The 21,348-nt window shown below is 44.5% G+C and overlaps 1 protein-coding gene across 1 annotated transcript in view; it reads right to left on the reverse strand.

Moving 5' to 3' along the window:
• MVD (mevalonate diphosphate decarboxylase) overlaps positions 1–21,348 on the reverse strand; it is a 91,442-nt gene that overhangs the window by 46,804 nt on the left and 23,290 nt on the right. The window contains exons 4-5 of the mRNA XM_078670355.1: positions 7,622–7,768; positions 4,318–4,517 (exon numbers count right to left, since the gene is read on the reverse strand). Of these exons, the coding sequence (XP_078526481.1) occupies positions 4,318–4,517; positions 7,622–7,768 (347 nt within the window). The remainder of the gene's footprint in view (positions 1–4,317; positions 4,518–7,621; positions 7,769–21,348) is intronic.

The raw sequence follows: 21,348 nt of genomic DNA on the forward strand, positions 1-21,348 counted from the left end.
ATCCGAAAAAACGTATATTGTCTCTACGACTACGATCCTCCAAATCAATGATTTTACTGTGGAGAAAGAGTAAATCCTGATCCGAGCCTCTAGCAGAGTCCAACCGCCCCTCCATCTCCAACATTTTAGAGTCAATGGCATCAATCCTAGAATGAAAAGTAACAAGTTCAGCTCGAATGGACTTAGTCTCCGCAGCCAATGACGTCATGGTAATATCCAAACCTTCCAAGCGACGGTTAACTCCAGAAAGTTCTTGTAGAATACGTTGCATAGTATCAGACAGAGTCTGGTTACTCTGAAGTGAGGAAGCCGGTGAGGAGGAAGATGACGCAGATCCATTACCTTTGTTTGTCGAAGTAGAAGGTTGCTTTACTACCTCAGTAAAAAGTGGCTGTTTAGGGCCGCGACCTCCATTCTTATTATTGGACATGATTTTGCGTCGTTGAGAAGATGACCTACAATAGCGAATTGACTTAACAGCAGAACAGGAGGCAATAATGGAACCAACCATGTAGTAAATGACAGAAGAGGCAGGGAAGCAGATGGAGGAAATAAATGACTGACCAACAAGGCAGCATGCAATTAACACTGGAGAATGATAAGCATTATAACATAGATAAGTAAGCGCCAAGTACTGCTACACCAAACCAGTATAATATGATATGAATCAAACATATGCTTCAAAACTATCACAGAGAGAAAGCATGTATATGCATGAAAGGAAAATAACAATAGACCAATAAGGCCATGATAATAAGGTGGTGCGCATGCAAAAGGTACAGTAAGTGCACAGAAGGTAGTATAATAAAGAACAGAGTCATGAGGTATTGCAGAAAATGGAGTAACAAAATTGGATTGAGGCGAAAATGTTACCAGCTGGTAGGCAGAGGCAGGGTAATGAAAGACATAGAGGTCCTGTGAGAAAATGAAGAAGCTGTAGCAAACTGAGGCAAAATAGAGACTCCTGTCCAAAATACTACATAAGCCTCCAAAATATAAAAGGTACCATGAAAAATGTAAGTTCCAAGGTGTTCATTAGTATTTTTTTTTTATTCCATTCTTTTGGGGGGTATTACTCCATAACTTCAGCCTTTTGACAAGTCTCTTTCACCACGTAATTCTCAGAAAAAACCTCTGAAATGGCTTTTGAATAATGTTCCGTGTATTAAGAATAGCCTCAATGTTAGGCACAGCATTGTAAGAGTTAATAGGGCTCAGGCTCGAAGTTTGAAGAGGCGCGGCCTAAGGCGGGAGGAAGCCCGGCCCTGGAGTTGTTAAGGGCGCGGCTTACCCTGACAGGAAGCGCTGCAGCATGAACACGCACATCTCGGTGCACTCGTCTGGGCAGCCAGTCAGGACTTGAAATCGCTATAAATCAGCGAAATTCAGCGCTGCTCTGCAGAGATGACCGTCGCTGCATGCAGTGAGTTCACCGCTGCCAAAGCAACATGAAGAGCAGGATCCCGGTGGGCAGTTAAGGCAGGAAAGCTCGTCAGGGGTCCGTCCCTCGGCAGAGCTCTCCCCTCAGGCAGCCATCATCCTGCGTGGCCAGACCACGCCCCCCACGACATGAATCTTGATGGCTTTGAACCCCCAACTTTCACCCAGTGCCAAGTCACTTGCATTCACCCTGGACCCACTTCACCCTCAAGGAACACACAGCCAAGAATACAAAGATGACCTTGTACCAGCTTTATTTAAATGAAAAAATAAAAAATAAAGGCGAAACCGTTCCACCAGGACTTCAGAACTATGGTTAAAGCTTTCATATTGTTGCATCCAGTTGGTGAAAACACCCTGCTAAATGGCCTCTCAGATTCCACCCTTGATCCACTTAATGGCATCCTACACACAGCAGCACATCTCTTTGCTTGAAGAAATAGCACATATCAGCCCCATGAAGTACCCTTCCCTATCTGGCTGACAAGCTCAACATCTCTGATGGCTCTCAGTACACATACTGCCAAGATACCATCAGACTGCAGACAAAGAAGTGTAGAAAAAGAAAAAGAAATAAGGCGGCAAGCATACTCCATCTAGGCACAAGGGATGTGGAAAAAGATCCCAGTATCTATTAGAACTACCCCAACCCTGCTCCAATTTATTAAAGAAATGAAGACACACTTTTTTAAGGAAAGCTGCATGACTATGTAGTAACAGTTCACTGCTGCTCCCTGCTCCATGCTGCTTGATTAATGTGCTGCTTGATCTGTTTTCAAGCTGTTGTCAAATTTTGATTCCTATGTTGCAATTAAGTTTTTATTTATTCACCGTCAAAAGCAGTCTTGGTGGTGCACATTGTTGTGATTAAAATCAATAAAGTTAATTGAAGAAAAGGTAGGAGAGATGGTTCAAGAATTGAACTTTAGAATATGTATTGCTGGAGAGAAGTCAAAATGGAGGAAAGAGAAAAAATGGTCTATGAACTCCTTTCAACCAACCAATAATGGGCCAATCCTCGTAGCCCTAGCCGTCTAGGGGAGAATCAAAAACGCCAACACATAATGCAGAAGCTAACCTGCTCCAATCTCTGCCTGGACCCCACAGGACACCATCTCCTTTTAGGTTATTACTCAATTCAAGCGAATAGTCCCTCATCTCCAGAAAACAGGAGGTGTTTCTCAAGATGTGGAACACAAACAGCTAGCAAATTTGCAGCACCTGCATCTCATCCTCTACCCAAGCAGCCTGCGTTCCAGGTAAGACTACTCCGAAGTCTCTCTTTGTGGAAGACATCTAATTAACCTCTAGGCCCACTACCTGGATACACCAGGACTTGTGCATGCCCCCCCTCCAAGAAGCCCTTAACAACCAAGTACTGACACCTGTATTCCTCTATTCTCCTTCATGCTTGATAGGTACCCATGTACCAAGTCACAGATAAAGCCCTATCTGGGGTTCAAAGGGTAGAGCTGAATCCTCGATTACTCCCAGGTTCCCAGCCTGCACTGCCTGGCATTGACAGCCTCCAACAAACAGGATCTAGACTTAAGAAATAATAGTTTTTTTCCATGCTTTTGCTGCCTATCTGGATGAAAAACATACAGAGAAATTTGACTTCTCAGCAGTAAAAGAGGATTGTCTAAACAGGTTACCAGGGTAAATAAAACAAATTTATTCTGCAGAGGTTCAAGATAAACACTAGTTAGGCACTGTCTCTGTGACTTCATGATTGCTCAAAATCCCATGTCAGAAAAGTCAATACTCTTTCTTCAGTTGCAAGCGGCCTGAAAGCTCTTGAGCAGTACAGAGAACCTAATGGCGTTGAAGACTGCAGAACCAGCAATAGCAACACTCACTCAGTGGCAATTGGCCCCAGTAAGTAATATAGTACTAGGGTGAGCACTGATTTGCTCCTTCTTAGAAGCCTAATGTCAGCAAGGAAGATAAAGGGATTCCATCTGCAGGTGGCATGGGAAGTTGAGAAGGAGCCGGGCATTGTTTCGCTAGTGAGCAGAAAGGATGTACCGGGAAATAAGGCTTATGCATGGTTGGGGAAGTGGCAGTATTAATGAACTGAAATTCTTCTGCTTTACAGATTACATTGAGTCCTTAGTTTGCCTTGTCTTTTTCCATGAGTACAATGAATTGCGGTTTTATTCTTCATTATATTATGAAATGGATAATTGTAAGAAATGCTTAACAAACAGAAAAATACACAAATATCTATATGTAAATAAGAGAAAAAAGCAATTAGCTCAAAACTCTAGAAACATATTCTGGATTGAAGTATGTAAAGTGTAACCTAAAAAAATAGTGTCTGCCTGCATATTTACTCAGATTGATAAATTAGGGTTATTGTATACGGCCAGCACTAACACAAAGTAAAGGTTTCACTGTAACTTCGGGTTCCTGACCACGGGTGAAATATTGTTCAGATTTCACTGGTCTTCTAGATTGTCAAGCTACCCTCCGGGGTTTTGAGTAGCTGGAGAGAGGCTGAACGGAACAAAGCATTTAGATTAATTTTATGTAAATCTATCTGATCTTATGTGGATATCCCGAAAATCTACATGGGCTCTGGCACCCTTGGACATACGCTGGACACCCCTGAGCTAGGCGATGAACAGAGTGAATTTTACTGGAGGCGCAATAGGAAAAAGTGATCTCTTGGTGGTTGGTGAAGCTAAAGCTTTACTATACACACCCAAGCACAAGACTTTTGAAGCAACAAGCGACCCATGTGTCTCAACTTTTCATATTATGTGGGAGCTGTACCAGGTACATGTCAAGTTTTACAAGAGAAGCTTGAATGAAAGGTCTTGGTGGCCTAAATATTGACAAAAAGGAAAGGAATGGAATAAGCATTGCACTCACCACAAGGATGAGGATTCGAAGATCCGGCCAGTGCATCTCATTTTCCACCTGCTTCGCCAGGCTATCCTTTCCATCTGTTCTTTGTCCCATGACCCACTGCACAAAGCCACCGTACATGCTCCTGCATGCGCTCCCCGATCCCTGGCGGGCAATCTCCGACAGCTCGCCCTCCACACCATAGAGTTTGGCGAGCGTATATACTGCGACAAAAAACAAAAAGGCAGGGATTAACATCATGATGTTCACCATCTCCAACTTATTTAATTCATCAAACTTTTCTTAATCCTGTTGTATCACTTAGCACCTTGTGGGAAACAGATTTTTTTGCGGGGGAGGGTCAGATTGAAGAAGTGAAACATAACACACAGACAGAAAATCTTTGGTATCTTGATAGTACAGAAGGTACAATAGTCTCCAGTCAAGGCTCACTTGAGTGGAGTTGGGAATAATATCTATTTGTAGTTATGAGGACAACTCCAAAAGACAAGTTGGGAAAGTACAATCACAGCTGAACCCATGATAATGCACAACGTAGCATAATTTTGTTTACGATTGCTGTATTTCAGCCATGATACAGCACCTTAGCTGTGAGCAAAGCAGGACTAGAGAGCATTACTTGTTCTTCTTTTAAGTACCAAAACTCAAGTTTTAAAAAAGCACAGTTATTGTTTTGCTAAATAGAGAAGAACCATCTTTAGTGGACAGGCCTCAATATTCAAGGAGTAGTGAGTGTTAGAGTACTGACATATAGAAATTAAGCAGACAGGAGGATCTACTTAGAATAACAAAATAGGTTGGCTAGAACGGCCTGGCTGGGGCGTCTCCAACCTTTTCTGCAGTGAGAGCTACTTCTGATCAGTGAAAATCACTGTGAGCTACTGAAGGTCAAGCCACTCGAGCAATGTTACCAGACACCTCCACGCCCAGTTTCAATGATTAAGCCTAATGTCAATAGAGCCAATGACTGTGATTTAAATAAAATACTTTGACTAGGGGCACTCAGACAGGTCTGCCATCTGAGTCATTGAGATTGTGATCTTTGGGGATGCATGAACATGTGTGCGTGTGAATGGAATGTGTGTGTATATGGGTGAATGAGAGTTTGTCATATGTAATTGTGGCACAGGACATACCTTTTTTCCACATGTGGCACTGTTACATGTATAAAACAAACAGAGCAATTTTTTTTTAATGGGAGAAATTTAAATTGCAGAAAAATGTTCTGCAAAAAAGTGTTCATAAAATGGAACATTTTCTGCACTTTAAATTTGTCATACTTCAAAAAATGACTGTATTTTTCAGTTATAAATATGACACTGTATCTACCAGCCACAGTGACCAAGATGTCTGCTGTGTGTAAATGCCCTGTACACATGGTGCCATATTTACAACAGAAAAATACAGTCATTTGTTTAAACAGGAGGAATTTAACTCGTTGGCTGCTTCCGCTTTTTTGCGGCAGTGTGGCCGTTTTTTGGCAGACGGCAGCACCAGCGAGGTAGTGCTGCCGTCGGCCAATGGCCGACGGCAGCAGCCAACGGGTTAAAGTGAAGAAACATGATTCCTAAAATAGTAAGATGCAATTGGCGTAACTGAAAGTGGTAAAAACAGACTCCGTGTTTCCTAGAAATATTTTTATCCACTTTAAATTTCTCTTATTTGAAAAAAATTACAGTTTTTTTCAGTTGTAAATATGGGTTGTCTATTGGCCACAGGGAGCAGGAGGCCTGCTGTTTGTAAATTCAACACTTGGGATAACTCTAAAATGAAGGGTTAACTTAATCATTAACTTAACTCTTCATTTTAATTTTCTCCCCTTTAAAAGCATTCAGAAGCATCATTTTTTTCTTTTGTTTAAATACCTCAATGCTTCAGTTCTTCACCTCTGTGCCCTGGGTCATAAATCTCACTTCAGCACTGCTCATTATCTGGGCCTGCTATCAGCAGCCTGAAGATAATAATGTGAAATAAATACAGATCTCCCTTAACTTTAAAAGGAAAATGTGACCCTGTGCTGATTGAAAAACGAACTCAAGGCTGTGAGCTACTCTGAAAGTGTCTGTGAGCTGCTGGCAGCTCGCGATCAACTGGAGACACCTTCAGAGTTTTCCGTTTCTAATTCAATAACACATGCGCTTTGCTTGGTACAGTAATAAAAATCCTTGATGCAGAGCAACCCTGCACGTTAGATGCCACTATTTTCGAAATTTTATAATGGTTGACAGCCTCTCAATCCTACTGAACTTACTGAAAGACAAAATGTTGGCACTGTGTTTTTTTTCTCCATATAAAGTGCCTAAGATAAAAAGTCATTGCTTCTAGGTGCCAGAGGAATTGAATGAGAGAAGAAAAGGTAGGAGGGAGGTTATAGTTAGGGAGTTGGGTTATCAACGGAGTTGAATTGTGGAAGAAAAAGTGCCAGGGCCCGCCATCTAAGGATACATATGTGAGGCCTAATATGCGTTATACAAACCAAGTACGCTATTTAAGCATGTTGAATACATATGCCCGATAGCCTCGGTTACTCAATCATCCTGTGGAATCTTCACTGCCATAATTTTGATCTTGATCTCTTCGTGCATACAGTGAAAGAGCTCACCCATTCTGTGGGAGATGGACACCCCTCTATGAGCCGTGGACTATTAGTCCATCAGTACCTGACATCTGGATTAGATACCTACACCTTCAATCAGTTTTCAGTGCAATAAGTCGGTGACCTGATGAAGGCGATAACGCCGAAACGCGCGTAGTCCTATCTACTGCCTTGCCTCCATCAAAATTGTCTAAGTTTTGGTTGTACGGTTCTCTATCCATTTATTATTTTTTGTACAAAGAATGTTTAAATGAATACTAATACTTGAAAAAATTGTGAATCATGATATATACTATGTAATCTACACAGAAAGGTAAAACACAAAAAATATTGAAAATATAATTATCAAATAAAAGATTATAAGCTTTTTGAATATACTGGCCGTATACTTTTGGTTTTATGTTATCTGTGTATATTAAGTGGGGTGGCACATTCAAACTTCTCTAGACCTGCATCAGCTTCTGTCAATAATGTGACTGACTTAGCTATATACCTTTATCTTTAATGTTCTTTTCCCTATGTATAGTGAGTCTATCAGATATATAGGGGTCCCCTTTTTCTAAATCAAATACTAACAGGTGTAGCAGGCCATTAACTGGCAAAACATAGCTAATCTCCAATCCAGGATTTGATCAGCAAAGTGGCAAATTATACAAGTTTTGGCTTGGTTTGCTACAAAGGAGTTCCACAGAGGGTAGTGCTGTCACTCACCAAGGCAGGCATAACCAGCTGCAGACGAGGCCAGCCCAGCAGCTGTTGGGAAGTTGTTGACGGAAGCAATGTGAACTTTCTGAGACATGGACCATGGCGTGGTTTCATCCTCTTCACCACCTCGTCTCTTCCTCACCAGGCGGCGAACTGCAGAAATAACCAGATTAAAAGTAGAAACTACCTCAAACAGCAAGGTAACATATTTGATAGCCACTGCAATTCAGCTACTATGGTGCATATAAACAATTTTCATCCTGTGGTATCACAAACGTTGCACTACAAAGTCTGTCAGGTTGTGGAACTGACTCGCCACAGACACCCCTCAAAACCTTTTATGAAAAGTGGTGCAGACACAATATTAGAGTTTCATCCTTGCAAATGTGCCCTTTAATCATATTCATATACAATCTAGCTGAAGGCCTCGGAGTTAGAAGGAGGCTGTTGCAAAACACGCAGAGGAAGATTTGTAAAGCTTTTCACTTATTTTTACTTTGACATGATTAGCAATTGTCATTTCATTTCATGTCAGAGTAGTAAATAAGAAGTTACTGACTTAATACATTAAATTCTGTATCCGCTAAACTTTCCTTTCACCACATATGGGAACACTGCAATCTCACGGAGTGTACTAGTAACTGTGCCAAATCTACAAGAGTGTGGTCAAAAATACTTAACTATGGATTTGATAAATTCTTTACTACTGTAAGTCACAGATGTACCGCCCACTTACTACCCACCCGCTTCCTGAAGCCATTACAGCTGATGCTACCTGCTGGCGGGTATCTGCCAGCTGTGGTGAAAGGCTTGTGTTCAACACTAAGCTCGATCTTGATGTTTTGCAAGGGGTTACTGTTTTTTTACACCACAATTATAGCTCTCACATGCAGAGGTGTAATGCCCAACAGAGATAAAGTTACTATCCTGGAGTACTGCTGGCCTAAATAGGTTTGTTGAAAAGGTCAAGTGTCGCTTTCCTTTTGCTTGCATCATATGATAGGAAGAAACCATTATGACTTTGCTTAGGGGGATTAGTTGTATTAGTTGATAAACAAAAGTTGTAATGGAGACCAATTGAATTCAGAGTAGGTTTGGTTCGCAGTTAGTATACAACACTGATTTCGAGAGGTGGGAAGGCTCTTAACCGCTGCCGCGCTACCACGTTTTCCCGCTGTGCGCTGGAATTTCAAAAATGCGCTGTTTATGACAAAGCCAGCTCGTCATCCGCGTAGCGCAGGTAATGCCCATGAGGAGCTGGCTTTGTCATTAGCGCGGAAGGGGTTAATAGACTAGGCTATTACGTTGAATCTGGAAATTATGAAAGGTCTTGCAGTGGGTGATGTACTCAGAGATCCCACACAATGCCGCAGACCAATAAAATCTGATACTATGTTTTGTTTCATATGGCCTCACTGATATGGTGACTTTAGAGTTAAAAAGATGACTTATTTATAAAGTAAGATCAGAAGTAGTAAGTAATCATGACCAAGTTGTTCTAACCCTCTGCGTGTCTATTTCACCACCCATCAGGCTTAAACAATTAAATGGAGAGTTAAAATCTAGAAATAAAATATGTACTTGAATGGAATCATCATTCAAAAAATAAATTGAAACAGTTGCTGAAAGTTCTGCAGTCAACTCAATACACTGATATGCATGAGATTTTGACAGTATACCAGTTTGCACTTAATGCAGCATCTCATATTATTCATTTATCATATGCCAAATATTAACCGAAACAGAGATTATATTGTATTAACCATAGGAAGCCATCAAAAGGTTAACGGCCAACACTTAACTCCATGTACCTCAGAGATCTGTAAAATACGCAGGCATTACACCACAAATATGAGCGCCTGCGTAGTGGAAACATGTGATCCTTCTGGTCATCTGTGGCTTCTATGACATGAAGCGTAGTATAGCCCCAGAATTTCCTATGCCAATAGGTGTGCAGAGTTGACACACTTTTTATTTCTGATATTTAATTAAAAAAAACATATTGCTGATTTTGCCATTCAGGTCTTCCCAGGCTGAAGGCCTAGATGAGATACCACTAAGACTATCCAAATTTCACTGTGAAATGGGCTAAAATCTTTCTTCAATTCTCCCACTAGCATGACAAAACACGTAGTATTCTCCCTCATGGAAGGGCTCATTAATATGCATGGATAACCACCCTATCTTCAGAAGACTACTCGCAAGCTGGCTCTTACCCACATAACCATCATACTCAAACATAAATTTACAGCATATCCCTCTGTATATAAGCATGTATTTGGACTATATATGTGTACCTACATAGAAGTATTGCTTTGTATTAAAGTGTATAGTAAATATGTTTTTAAATATATAGATATTTGTTCGTTCTACTTAACAAATGAACAAATTACTTATGGTTATATTATTCTATGAACATGTATTTAGGTGACTGCATGAATAAGTACATCTATTTACCTACAATTGCTTTACTATTGAATTACAATAGAAATAATAATAATAAAAACAAATAAATTAACTTCAAGTACAGCAACACTTGAAAGTCTGAGTTTATTAAATAAGACTTAAATCAACACATGTTACCTTCCTTGTACATATAGACCTTCCATGTACTTATGTATCTTTATATGTATTACTTTGCTTCTAATTCAGCATCTGCAATGCATTATCCTAGATCTCACCCTATACCTGTCGCAATATATGCTATACCTCCACTATCTGACTCATCTCAAACCTCATTCTACTACTCCTTCCAATGCACTAACCTATTTCTCGCCATACCTCTCTCAATATATCCGCTATCTCCACCCTCTCACTCCTCCCAAATCCCATTCTACTACTATGACCCCCAAAATGACCTTTTCTGGACTCTTTCCCTTCTTGCATCATCTCATACTTCTTTTCTATTCAGATCTCTTAAACAAGCCTTTCTAAACCATTTCCTCTGACTCTTCCCCCCTCCACCTACCTTTTACTCACCCCAAACCTCCCCCTGCTGGTATGATCTCCAAAAAAACACTTTCTAGAAACTTCCCTCTTTGATCCTTTTCAATCCAAATGACAGACTAACATGTCCACAACTCAAATTAAATTCATATTTCTCTATACTAATTCTCCACTAATCCTGTTTGGGTTCTGAAGTAGCGTGCTACCCACCGAAAAGTGCTGCAACACCTCATAAGGGGTAGCAAGTGCCATATAAATTCAAACCCTTCCCCCCTCTACCCCTCCACTAATCTTTTCAATCCAAATAACAGACTAACATGTCCACTGCTCAAATGTATTTAATATTTCCCTATACTATTTCACCACTGATGCTTTTTGGGTTCTGGAGTAAAAAGCGATTTGACACCTCGTCAGGGGTAGTAAGCGATATATAAATGCAATTACCATATATGAGAACGACAAATGACCTATAGCTTCACTTCTTCTGAACAATAGGGGTTTAGATCAGGAACACTATCAAACCATATCCCAGGTTGAAAGCACTTCTTGAAACCATTCCTCAATAATGAGGACAATTTGTTTGATAGAGGGCCTCCGGCTGGAATTGAATATGGTAGACATTTTCTTGTGGCTATTAGCAAATTATGCAGATGTGGCAATCTTTTAAAACCTGTGATCTTAATTCAATTAAATACATTATCTATAAGGAATATACTTTATTGGAGCATCACTCGTTGTTTTACTTAGCTGTACAAATGCACCCAATTGTGTAGATTCCACAGCATCCATGATTATGATACTCACTGAAGAACACCGCTTTAAAAGATGGTTACAGAAATTCATCAAGAGTAGAAAGTCATGATCAGGATTATAATTATTGTATTAAAATAAAAAGGGCGGTGCTGTTATGTAATTATCTTCCTACCATAGGAATGCAATTTTATTTTAGAGCCAATTTAGATATGTGCGTCATTTTAAGACAGGGAGTGGCCAGGCTGCAGATAATTATTGGTCACACAGGACTACATTATAGCACACCAGGTTTTACAAACTGCTAATATTAAACACACACCTGCCCTGTTACATGGTTGGAAGCAATTACTTTTGTTTCAATTCGGTTATTGTTCGTTCAAGCTTTTTTTTTTCCTTTTTTTTTTAATCAACACAGTTCATTGCATCTTTTGTGGAATTTACAATAAATAAAATTAATTGAATGGATAACTTATCCTTCTTTGAGTGTTCTTTTGACCTCAGACATAGAAAAGAAATTCCTATGCGTGCAAAAAGGGAAAGTGGAGGTAAACCTTCTCAGAGGTCAGAGGAAAAACAAAACTGAGCCACTGATTAATGACCTACTTGAAGCACTTTGGGTAAATAAACACGTTTTTAGCAGCAGCCCACGCTGTATTGTGCTTAAACTACAATAGCACTCACTGCCACAGAATTGCAGTGTTGCACAGTGCACCATTCATATTCAATACACTGAGTTATATTGACGAGATCAGCTCAGCAAGAGTTATTGGTAAACACTATTCTAAATCCAGTGATGAGCAGGAGGCGTGACACAACAGCGTGTTCTACCAAACGGTGCAGATCTGACTGCAACCGTCTATTATTGTATTTATTTATTTCACTAAACTGACCTTGTCCAGCTTTGGGCACAGTATATCAAATGTCTTGTTGCAGTCATTTGTCTGCCACTGATGTGGTGTTTTTGGGCATGTCGGTTGGGCTCAGCTGCGCTAGTCCTGGCTGCTCGCGGTTGAATTGCAGGACATATGTAGGCTGCTAAAGTAGGAGTAGCTACTCGGCTCAGGGAGTCTTGTAATGCAAATCGTCAATTCCCAGAAGGTGACCTAGTTCACATAGCATGTCTGAACATGCTTCACATCATCAGGGAGTTCACCGCCATCCAGAGGTGAGTGGTTGTGAGCGATGTGCTCTTGGAGTAAGGAAAGGGAAGAGCACCGAACAGGAGAAGACGCGTGTTGTCAGAAAATTTGTTATATGGGAAACCAAAAGATGGAAAATTAGAAAGGGCTGTTCTTTAGAAGGACATGGCACAGCATGGGAACTTGTAGGACCACCGATGGCAGAAGGCTGGGCAAGGATGCAACAGAGCACCAGGAGACTGGGGAAGTGTGTCTTAACAAGTGGGATGCAAACCACTGGCTGCTGTGTCCGAGACACAGAGTAAGCACAGTTACCTGGAGTAAGGGGAGGAGTCAGTGCTTAGCTATCAACTTAGCAGCATTCTTTGACGTCACTGGAGAGTGTCACAATCCTAACTCTTGATACTACTAATAGGCCAGGACTCTCCTCCGTCAGCAGGTATAGGCTACTGAACACCTTTCGAAACGTGGAACTCATGCACTGGTTTACATGGACTACAGTTCCCAGAATGCATTTTACTGTGTTTGTGAACACGTGCAATGCTTTTTTTTTAAATAAAAAAAAATAATATATTTACTATGGCAGTGGTTATTAACCTATAGTGCCGGAAAGCCCTGAGGGTGCGCGAAGCCTCCATGATTGCTTAGGAAATTAAATAATATTAACAGATTACCAAAATGTATAAATAAGCAAAATGTAAAATCCAAGATTTTAAAACGTTCTGTAAACGTGGAAAAAAAATTAATTGGAGGCTAAAAATTCAGTTAGTATCCCCAGATTGATTCCTGGGAGCAGTGTAAGTGCATCAAACAGAGTACAGTACAGACCATGAGTGGCTTCTATGTAATTCAGATACCTCGACCGGACACATCGGGACTCTTGCCTTTCACTGCCTGGCTGCCGGGGCCTGCCGGAGGGGGGACTTCCTGTCCCAGTGTGCCCTGTCCCAGAGTGCACTGCCCCAGAAGGACGGGCCAAGGACAGCACTCTAGTGCTTTTAAGCGCATCTTCACTCCCGCCACGTGGGGCGCCGCGGGACTCTTGCCTTCCACTGCCTGGCTGCCGGGGCCTGCCGGAGGGGGACTCCCTGTCCCAGTGTGCACTGCCCCAGAAGGAGGGGCCAAGGACAGCACTCTAGTGCTTTTAAGCGCATCTTCACTCCCGCAACGCCAGACGCGCACGGTCTGCACCTGGGCCAAGGGCGGGTCCATCCTTGCCCATCATTGCCAGGAAGAGGCAGGGCAGGGACACCCCCCTTGCGTTCAGTTCAGGACAGCTGCGTTCGGAGTCACTTCCTATTTTGCAAGGTACTGTAACTCTCCCGTTTGTTTTCCTGCTGGGCCATGGCTAGCTTTCATCAGCCCCTCAAGCTGTGATTTGACACAGACATTTTTAGGTTGGACATTGAATTGGACATTCGCCCCTCCCTGGACAATTGATTAACTGAAATGAACTAATTATAAGCTGTGTGCATTTTGATTGTTAATCCTCCTCTCTCCCTATTGTGTGTACTCTGATGGGCTCCTGGTTTTGTATTTGTTATATTGGGAGGGCCTCAGCTTCTTGGTGACACCTAAACTCCGGCTGCCTAAGCACTCTCAATTACTCCCTCATGATATTTATCCCATAAAATAGCGACCAGATTTGGCCTGTGCCAGTGAGGGATGGGGAAAAGGAAAGCTATTGAGGACATGGGGGACCAGCCGGAAAGGGCAAGAAAGCTAAGTCCACCAAACCGCTGAAGCACACGGGCAACAATTGCTTTATGGATTGCATTGATTGCCCGATAAGCGAGTGCGATGGTGCCTTAGTTGACTCACCTGGCCCCGATCCCTGTCCTGCCGTTAGTCAACCTTCCACCAGTTTCACCAACCCACCTTCCATCCCGGATATGTTCAGAAGATTACCACCTAAGGGGGCTTTGTTGAGCAAACAGGGGAACTGTCTGATACTGTGAGGGTCCACTCGCCACGCTTAAGTTCTATTACACATCATATAAGCCAGCTTGAGCCAGCACCTGAGTGCACCAATAGGTGCCCCCCTTTCTGAACTGATTGATGAGACGCTGGACCATCAGTGCCCAGATGGGCTAGACGAACCAGTATCTGCACCTGTCTCTCACCACAGTGCTCTTATCAGCTCATCAGCGACCTTAGAACCGAGGTAGGGACCTTCAGATCTATGATTGATGGGCTTACTACTTTGGTCAAACAACTTCTACAGATTGACACGCGAGTTCAATTGCCCATTGAGCCCGCCCAGGGAACAGTCAATCATCCAACTAGTACAGGACCCACTTCACTTTTGTCTGGCACATCGGAAGCGGTTTGCCTTGCCCACAGGCAACCCTGTCCACACTGTGCTGTTATTTCTCATATCCAAGGACCAGCCTACCAGAATGCCACTCCAATTAACCATTTCCCCACTGTAATGTCCAAAAACAGCCCTTACAAACACTTAGGGTTAAGAAGTACAATCTCGCACCAAGACTCAGTACATTCAAACCATTACAGGCCAAAGCCGACTTACCACCCACTATTAACTCCGCATTAGCTCAGAAAATTCATATGGTCAATGTCCCCAAACTTAATGGGAGAGTGGGGTATGAGGGAGAAGTTGCACTAACCAACAAAGCGATTCATTGGATCAGTTACATCAGGGGTGTCTTCTGTGGTCCGTGACGATGTCATCAGGGTAAGAAGACTTACATCTCCTGATCAACCCCATGACTGTATTGAACTAATTCTAAAGGGCGCAGATCTGGCTGATGGTGTTCTTGTTACGGAATATCGCACTTGCTCTCCTGATTATTCTCAAATCCAATTTAAACGCTATAGCCCACAAACGCAAAGAGCTGTTGGCTCATTTGCTGACCGTGGTGGGGCTATCTGGGGTTCTCATCTAGATATGAACGATTGACTCCAGGGGGAGGAGCGTTACAACTCTATGCATTTTTCGACACACAAAACAAACATGATCATGAGAGCTAGTTCACCGACCATTCAGAGAAGGGCCATAGGGTGGGGGGAAGAAACTGCACAAGATGCCGAGGTGGGAGGATTCGGTTTTACTTCCAGAGAGTTCGACCCTGGTAGAAACATCGACTGCCATGTAATCATGCAGTACCCCACCAGCACCTGCCCCGTTAGTCCAGGACCTGATTGGCTTCCCAGACCAGAACTTGACCTGCAACTTAGAATAGTCTCCTGGAATGTGGCAGGGTTAAGAAGCAAAACATCACTCCCTCACTGGAACAACTTAATTGAGGGATTTGACATTTGTTCAAATCTGGGTATGCATGCTATTGCTCTACAGCGACCACTAGAGGAAGAGGACGCCCAGCTGGGGTGTTGATAATATAGGTGGTGATCGCGCTGGGATGTCAGAGCACCCTCCTCCCAAGTTCCAGTCCTGATATCCTGGGAGTCCGCATTAAAAGGTTGTAAGGGAGGCGTTTCCATCGACCTATTTAACATCTATGTGAGGGGAATCAAAGGGATGAGACCCACGCTCACACTTATGGAAGAGGAGTTACATAGGTGCCCATCCTATTCAAGACTATTATTCGCAGGCGATTTCAACATCCCCTTTGAGCCCCTAGACATAGAGGACTTATTGTGGTCGGATGAAGATGACTCTAGATGGGCTGTCCCCCAATTAAGAAATGGACAAAGCTGGCACTCCACGTGCATGCCCTAAGCGCTGAATTTTGGCTAAGGGCAGTGAATGGAAGAACCCTCCCGGATAGGTTTGGCGCGAACGCGTTCAATAGGCTTAGTGGTCCATCCCGCATCGACTACATCCTCCTCGACGTGGGGCTTTAGAGGAATGTGATGGATATGAACGTGGGTGTTACAAAAGACAGTGATCACAATCCCCTCTGTCTCATTATGAAGCCCCTGTGGGATGATCTACCTACCTCTATGAGAGGCGCCCGATTGAGTAACACCAAGGAGGTTCACCAATCCAACAACAGGCATGCACTAAGATGGCGGAAGATAGTCTTACAGGAAGATAAAATCAGGAACATACATAACGACTTGGAAGCGAGCACTATCGAGCTTCAGTCTCTGGCCACATGTCCAGGTAGCGAGGAAGAGGTAGTTACCACCCATACACGTATCTTTGCTCACCTCAGCTCCCACTTAATTGATTCAAGAGCAGACCGAAGGCCATGCACTTCAAAAGGGGGAACAGTCCTGTGATACACAAAGGATTGTAAATGTGCACGCTCAACTCTAGCTTTAGCCATCAAAGTAAAAGATGGTGATTTAATTAAAGCCTCTAGGAAGAGCTATACGTCAACCTTGCCATCAGGCAAGATGGGCCTGGGATGAATCCCGGTGGCAGCAATTAAAGAAAGCGTGCACGGATAAAGGAGAGGTCCAATCACCACCCACTTATTTTACTGGCCACACCTGGTTTGATCAATTCTTGAAGCTTTATTCGGCCTCTGGGGAAACGTCCACTATGGAGGAAGCTGGGACCCTTATCCAGCACTCGACAAACTAGTTCTTTACCCTGAACAACATCGAGTCCTTTCTATTGAGAATAATACAGTCTAGTCGGCAGGGCCTGATGGAATGCCGTGGGACTTATTTTTATCAGTTATTCCAAGCTGGGCTAATTACATCCTGCTCCTGTTCAGTGCTCTGGCCAATGGTGCTCCAGTTCCAGCGTCATGGAAGGGGGCCGAGATGGTCCGAATTTATAAACAAGCATTTGCAAGGCAATAGGTCTCGCATTTACGCGAGTTTGAGCTATTGACATTACAAATACCAATGCCTTTTATTTTTGTTTTTAAAACATAAATAAAAGGCATTGTCATTTACAATGCCAATAGCTTTAACTCACATAAATGCGTGACCTATTGCATTGCAAATGCTTATTTTAAGAGGCAAGAGAAAAAGGACTGTCTGGGAGCTCAGCCTCGTCACCTTAAGAGCAGACTGTGCTATATAACTGCTAGACCAAATATTGACATTTCTCCATGTTCTCACTAAAAAAAAATCCAAATGGTCCACTTTTCTTTGTCAATGTCAAATCGAAAAATCCCCCCAGGTTCCCCTTCATCTCCCCTGTAGGAGCTGTTAGGGTTTGGCCAGCATGCAGTGCATTCTGGGTGGGGGAGGGCTGATAATTTGGGAAACGTGCCCTTTGCGCGGATTTGAGGTGAAAATCCCCTGCTGTGGAGAGGGGATTTACGCGACACTGAGAGAGGGGGAAAAGTCTACCTCAACATTTGGAAAGCATTGGATATACATCCTAAACCAGATTTCTTAAAAGATGGGATAAACAGTATGCTGTAACTAGACACAGAAATGGGTGCATACTTCGAACATAAGGATGCTACTGAACGGTTGCATTTTTATAGTGCTTCATACATTTTTATAGGGCTTCATGACGAGGTGCCAAAGGATTCCAGGAGGTCAAGTAAGGGGCTAATCTGTTTGGTGCCTATGGGTAATAAAGTATATAGATGTAAGAGTGGCCTATGCGGTAACTGCATTCTTTCTTGTCGGATGGGGGGGGGGAGAGGTTGAAGGGTGGGGAGGGTGGGATAGGGAGGGGCACCTGAATGTGTATTGTCTCCGGGGTGACCAGAAGAAATCAGTCTAGTTAAATCAATCCGGCCGGCTGCTTCCCTCGCACACAAAAGCACATCTTACACAAATTAAGACAGGCAACTAAACATGTAAAACACAGCCATGTTTCAGAAGAAACAAAAACAACATGTCGATAATTGGATTTGTGTGCAAGAAGCCAAAAAACACCTCATTAAGGGCTAAAGTGTAATACGAATAGTTGAAGGAGCTACACAAATCAGTACATAAAGTGTTTGGCTCCACACGAATATCTGATAGCGCTATGCGACTGCCAATAACATATATCCTATTATACACAAAAAAATATAGTGGGTGCCTGACTAGTAACTCATGTGGTATGCACTGATTGCTGCAACAAACAATATGTTTCCGAAATTACCCACACACATATATCTCACGCAGATGACTTGAAAAGTATGGACTTGGAAAGAGTTCCGAATAATCAAACAAACACTGCACAATCAAACAAACTCCAACATTTATTTGTAAAAAGCTGTGTGTGAACAAAGGGGGCGTCCCGTGCCTCCCAAGGCCAGATATTAAAATGCACACAAGGAAAGATCATTAAGGCATGCAAATTAGCTCCGTGTCACAGAGGGAGAGGCTACTGCACCAGGATAAAGGATGTTTGTGTAACACGCTCATATGACAGCACGGGAACAAAAAGAAAAAGTTGTCGCCATTGCGCAAAGGCAGCCGCTTGTTTATTTTTGAATCACACTTTCACTTTATCAATAACTGTCGCCCCACACAGCACTCGCGGGGTGGGGCTGCAGCTATTCTTAAAGTGAAAGCACGATGCAAAAATAAACACAAAAATAGTGCTTAGCGACAAATGAAGGATACCATGTAACGCCGCAAGTAAAAGATCCAGTCCTGATGGGCGGTCACAAAAGGAGACGGGCGGTAATAAGGAGGGACTACGAAGCCTCATATTGAATCGGAAGCCAGCATTTACCAAGGACAATGCCACCAGCCAATGACCCTTCCAGGTAGGTCGCTCCCCCTCCGCACAGCACCGCCCGTGTGTCCCTGCCCCAGCTGCCGCTGCTGAGGAAGTTCGAGGTCCTCCTCCACCCGCAGGCTACCACCTGCGCCTCATCCCTGGTGGCCAGTGGTAGGCCGTAGGTTTGCTCATCCTCCATTGTATTGCCTGTATTTTCTTTCATTGCTCCTGTTGTAGTGACTGCATTTTCATTGTTGTGCCTGTGACATCTGTTGTCTGTCCCCCCCCGCTGCCTGTACGTGGTCTGTGCCCGTTCTCTCCCTCTGTTCCCCTCGCTGCCCCCATGTCTCTCTGCCCGGTTTTCGTTCTGCTCCCCTCGCCGCCCCCGTGTCTCTCTGCCCGGTTTTTCCTTCTGCTCCCCTCACGGCCCCCGTGTCTCTCTGTCCGTTTTTGCCTTCTGTTGCTTAGCTGCCCCTGCATTTCTGTGACCTTTCTGCCTTCTGTGCCACTCGTTTCCCCGTGTTTTTTGTGACCTTTCTGCCCTTTTCTTGTGACTTTTGCCTTCTGTGCCACTCGTTTCCCCCTGTTTTTCTGTGACTCTTTGGCCTTTTGTGACCTTTCTGCCCTCTGTGCCACTCGTTTCCCCCTCAATTGTTGTTGCCTTTTGCCTTCTGTTTCCTTCGTCGCCCCTCACCGCCCCCGCCGCTGCGTCCCCTGCGTCGCCGCCCTCCTGACTGCCCATTCGCTGCCCCCGCCTTCCAGCTGCTCCTCACTCTCACCTCCCCATACATGCTGGCGCGCGCGGCAAGCCCGTCTGCGCCCGTCCGCGCCTGGACCGCGCCCAGCACCAGAACCCCTGGACCCCGTACCCACCAGGACGACCGCCGCCACTACGACGCCAGCACTCCGCACGCTCTCAACCCCGGACGGACCCACAACTGCTTCAAGGCCGCCCCGAAACATACACACGGTCTCTTCACCTGCCGGAACTGCAGCTACACCACCCACAGAGCCGACGAACCACCCGCCAAGAAAGAGCTCAACCACCTCCGGTGCATACTACTGAACACCCGCTCCGCACGCAAACACGCCGTCGAGCTCTGAGACCTGCTCAACACAACCTCCCCGGACGTTGCCTTCCTAACAGAGACCTGGTTGAACAACTCCTCCGCACCCAACATCGTCATAGCCATCCCAGACGGCTACAAGATCACCCGCAGAGACCGCACCAACGGAGTCGGAGGAGGAATCGCCATCGTCCACAATAACAGCATCAGGGTCTCGACTAGCACAGACGACGCGCTCAGCACCGCCAAACACATGCATTTCCAGATCAAAGACCCCAACTCCACCCACAGAGGCACCCTAGTCTACCGACCCCCCGGACTCCGCCCCCAGTCAGCGACTCCATCGCTGACTTCATCAGCACGCACACCCTGACCTCCACCGACTACATCCTCCTCGGAGACCTGAACTTTCATCTTGAGAACAACAACTCCACAACCCTGATCGATAACCTCGCCAACCTCGGACTGAGACAACTCGTCACAACGCCCACCGACTCCGCTGGCCACATGCTCAACCCCGCCTTCTCCTCAAGCCCGCACGTCTCCGTCAGCTACACCACCGAACTCCTCTGGACCGACCACCGCTGCATCCACTTCACCTTTCAGAAACCCACCAGACACCACCGCACCCAACAGATCCCCCGCCGCCGCTGGAGCAAAATCACCGAAGACCAACTACATGCAAACCTCGCTCTCAGCCCACCCACCGAACCCTCCAACACCGACGTCACGGCCCACAACCTCAGACGCTGGATCGAGGACTGCGCCAACACCCTCGCCCCGCTGAAGAAACCCCCCACAGCGACACCAGCAAGAGGGCCAGCTGGTTCACCGCAGGACTCCTAGATTCAAAGCAAGGCTGCCAGAAACTAGAGGATAAATGGCACAGTGAACAAACTCCGGACAGCCACGCAGCACACAAGGACGCCGTCCACAACCACCACCACCTTATCAGGCTGCCAAGAAGACCTCCTTCAAAGACCGTACACGACAGCAAGGAGCTCTTTAACATCGTGAAGGAATTCTCCAACCCCAGCTCCAACACCAACGACATTCCGCCGTCGCAAGCCTTGTGCGACTCCCTCGCCACCTTCTTCCACCGCAAGATAGCAGACATCCACGACAGCTTCAACACCCAGACAGCCCCAACAGACAGCAACACAACAGACCCTCCACACACCATGGACCACGTCCCCTTGCTAGCCTTGACCAGCGTGAGCGTCTATGACACCATCAAGATCATGCAAAAAACAACAAGTGATGGACTGAATGTGG

The sequence above is a fragment of the Lissotriton helveticus genome, chromosome 12 (assembly GCF_964261635.1).
Source record: "Lissotriton helveticus chromosome 12, aLisHel1.1, whole genome shotgun sequence".
Lineage (NCBI taxonomy): Eukaryota > Metazoa > Chordata > Amphibia > Caudata > Salamandridae > Lissotriton > Lissotriton helveticus.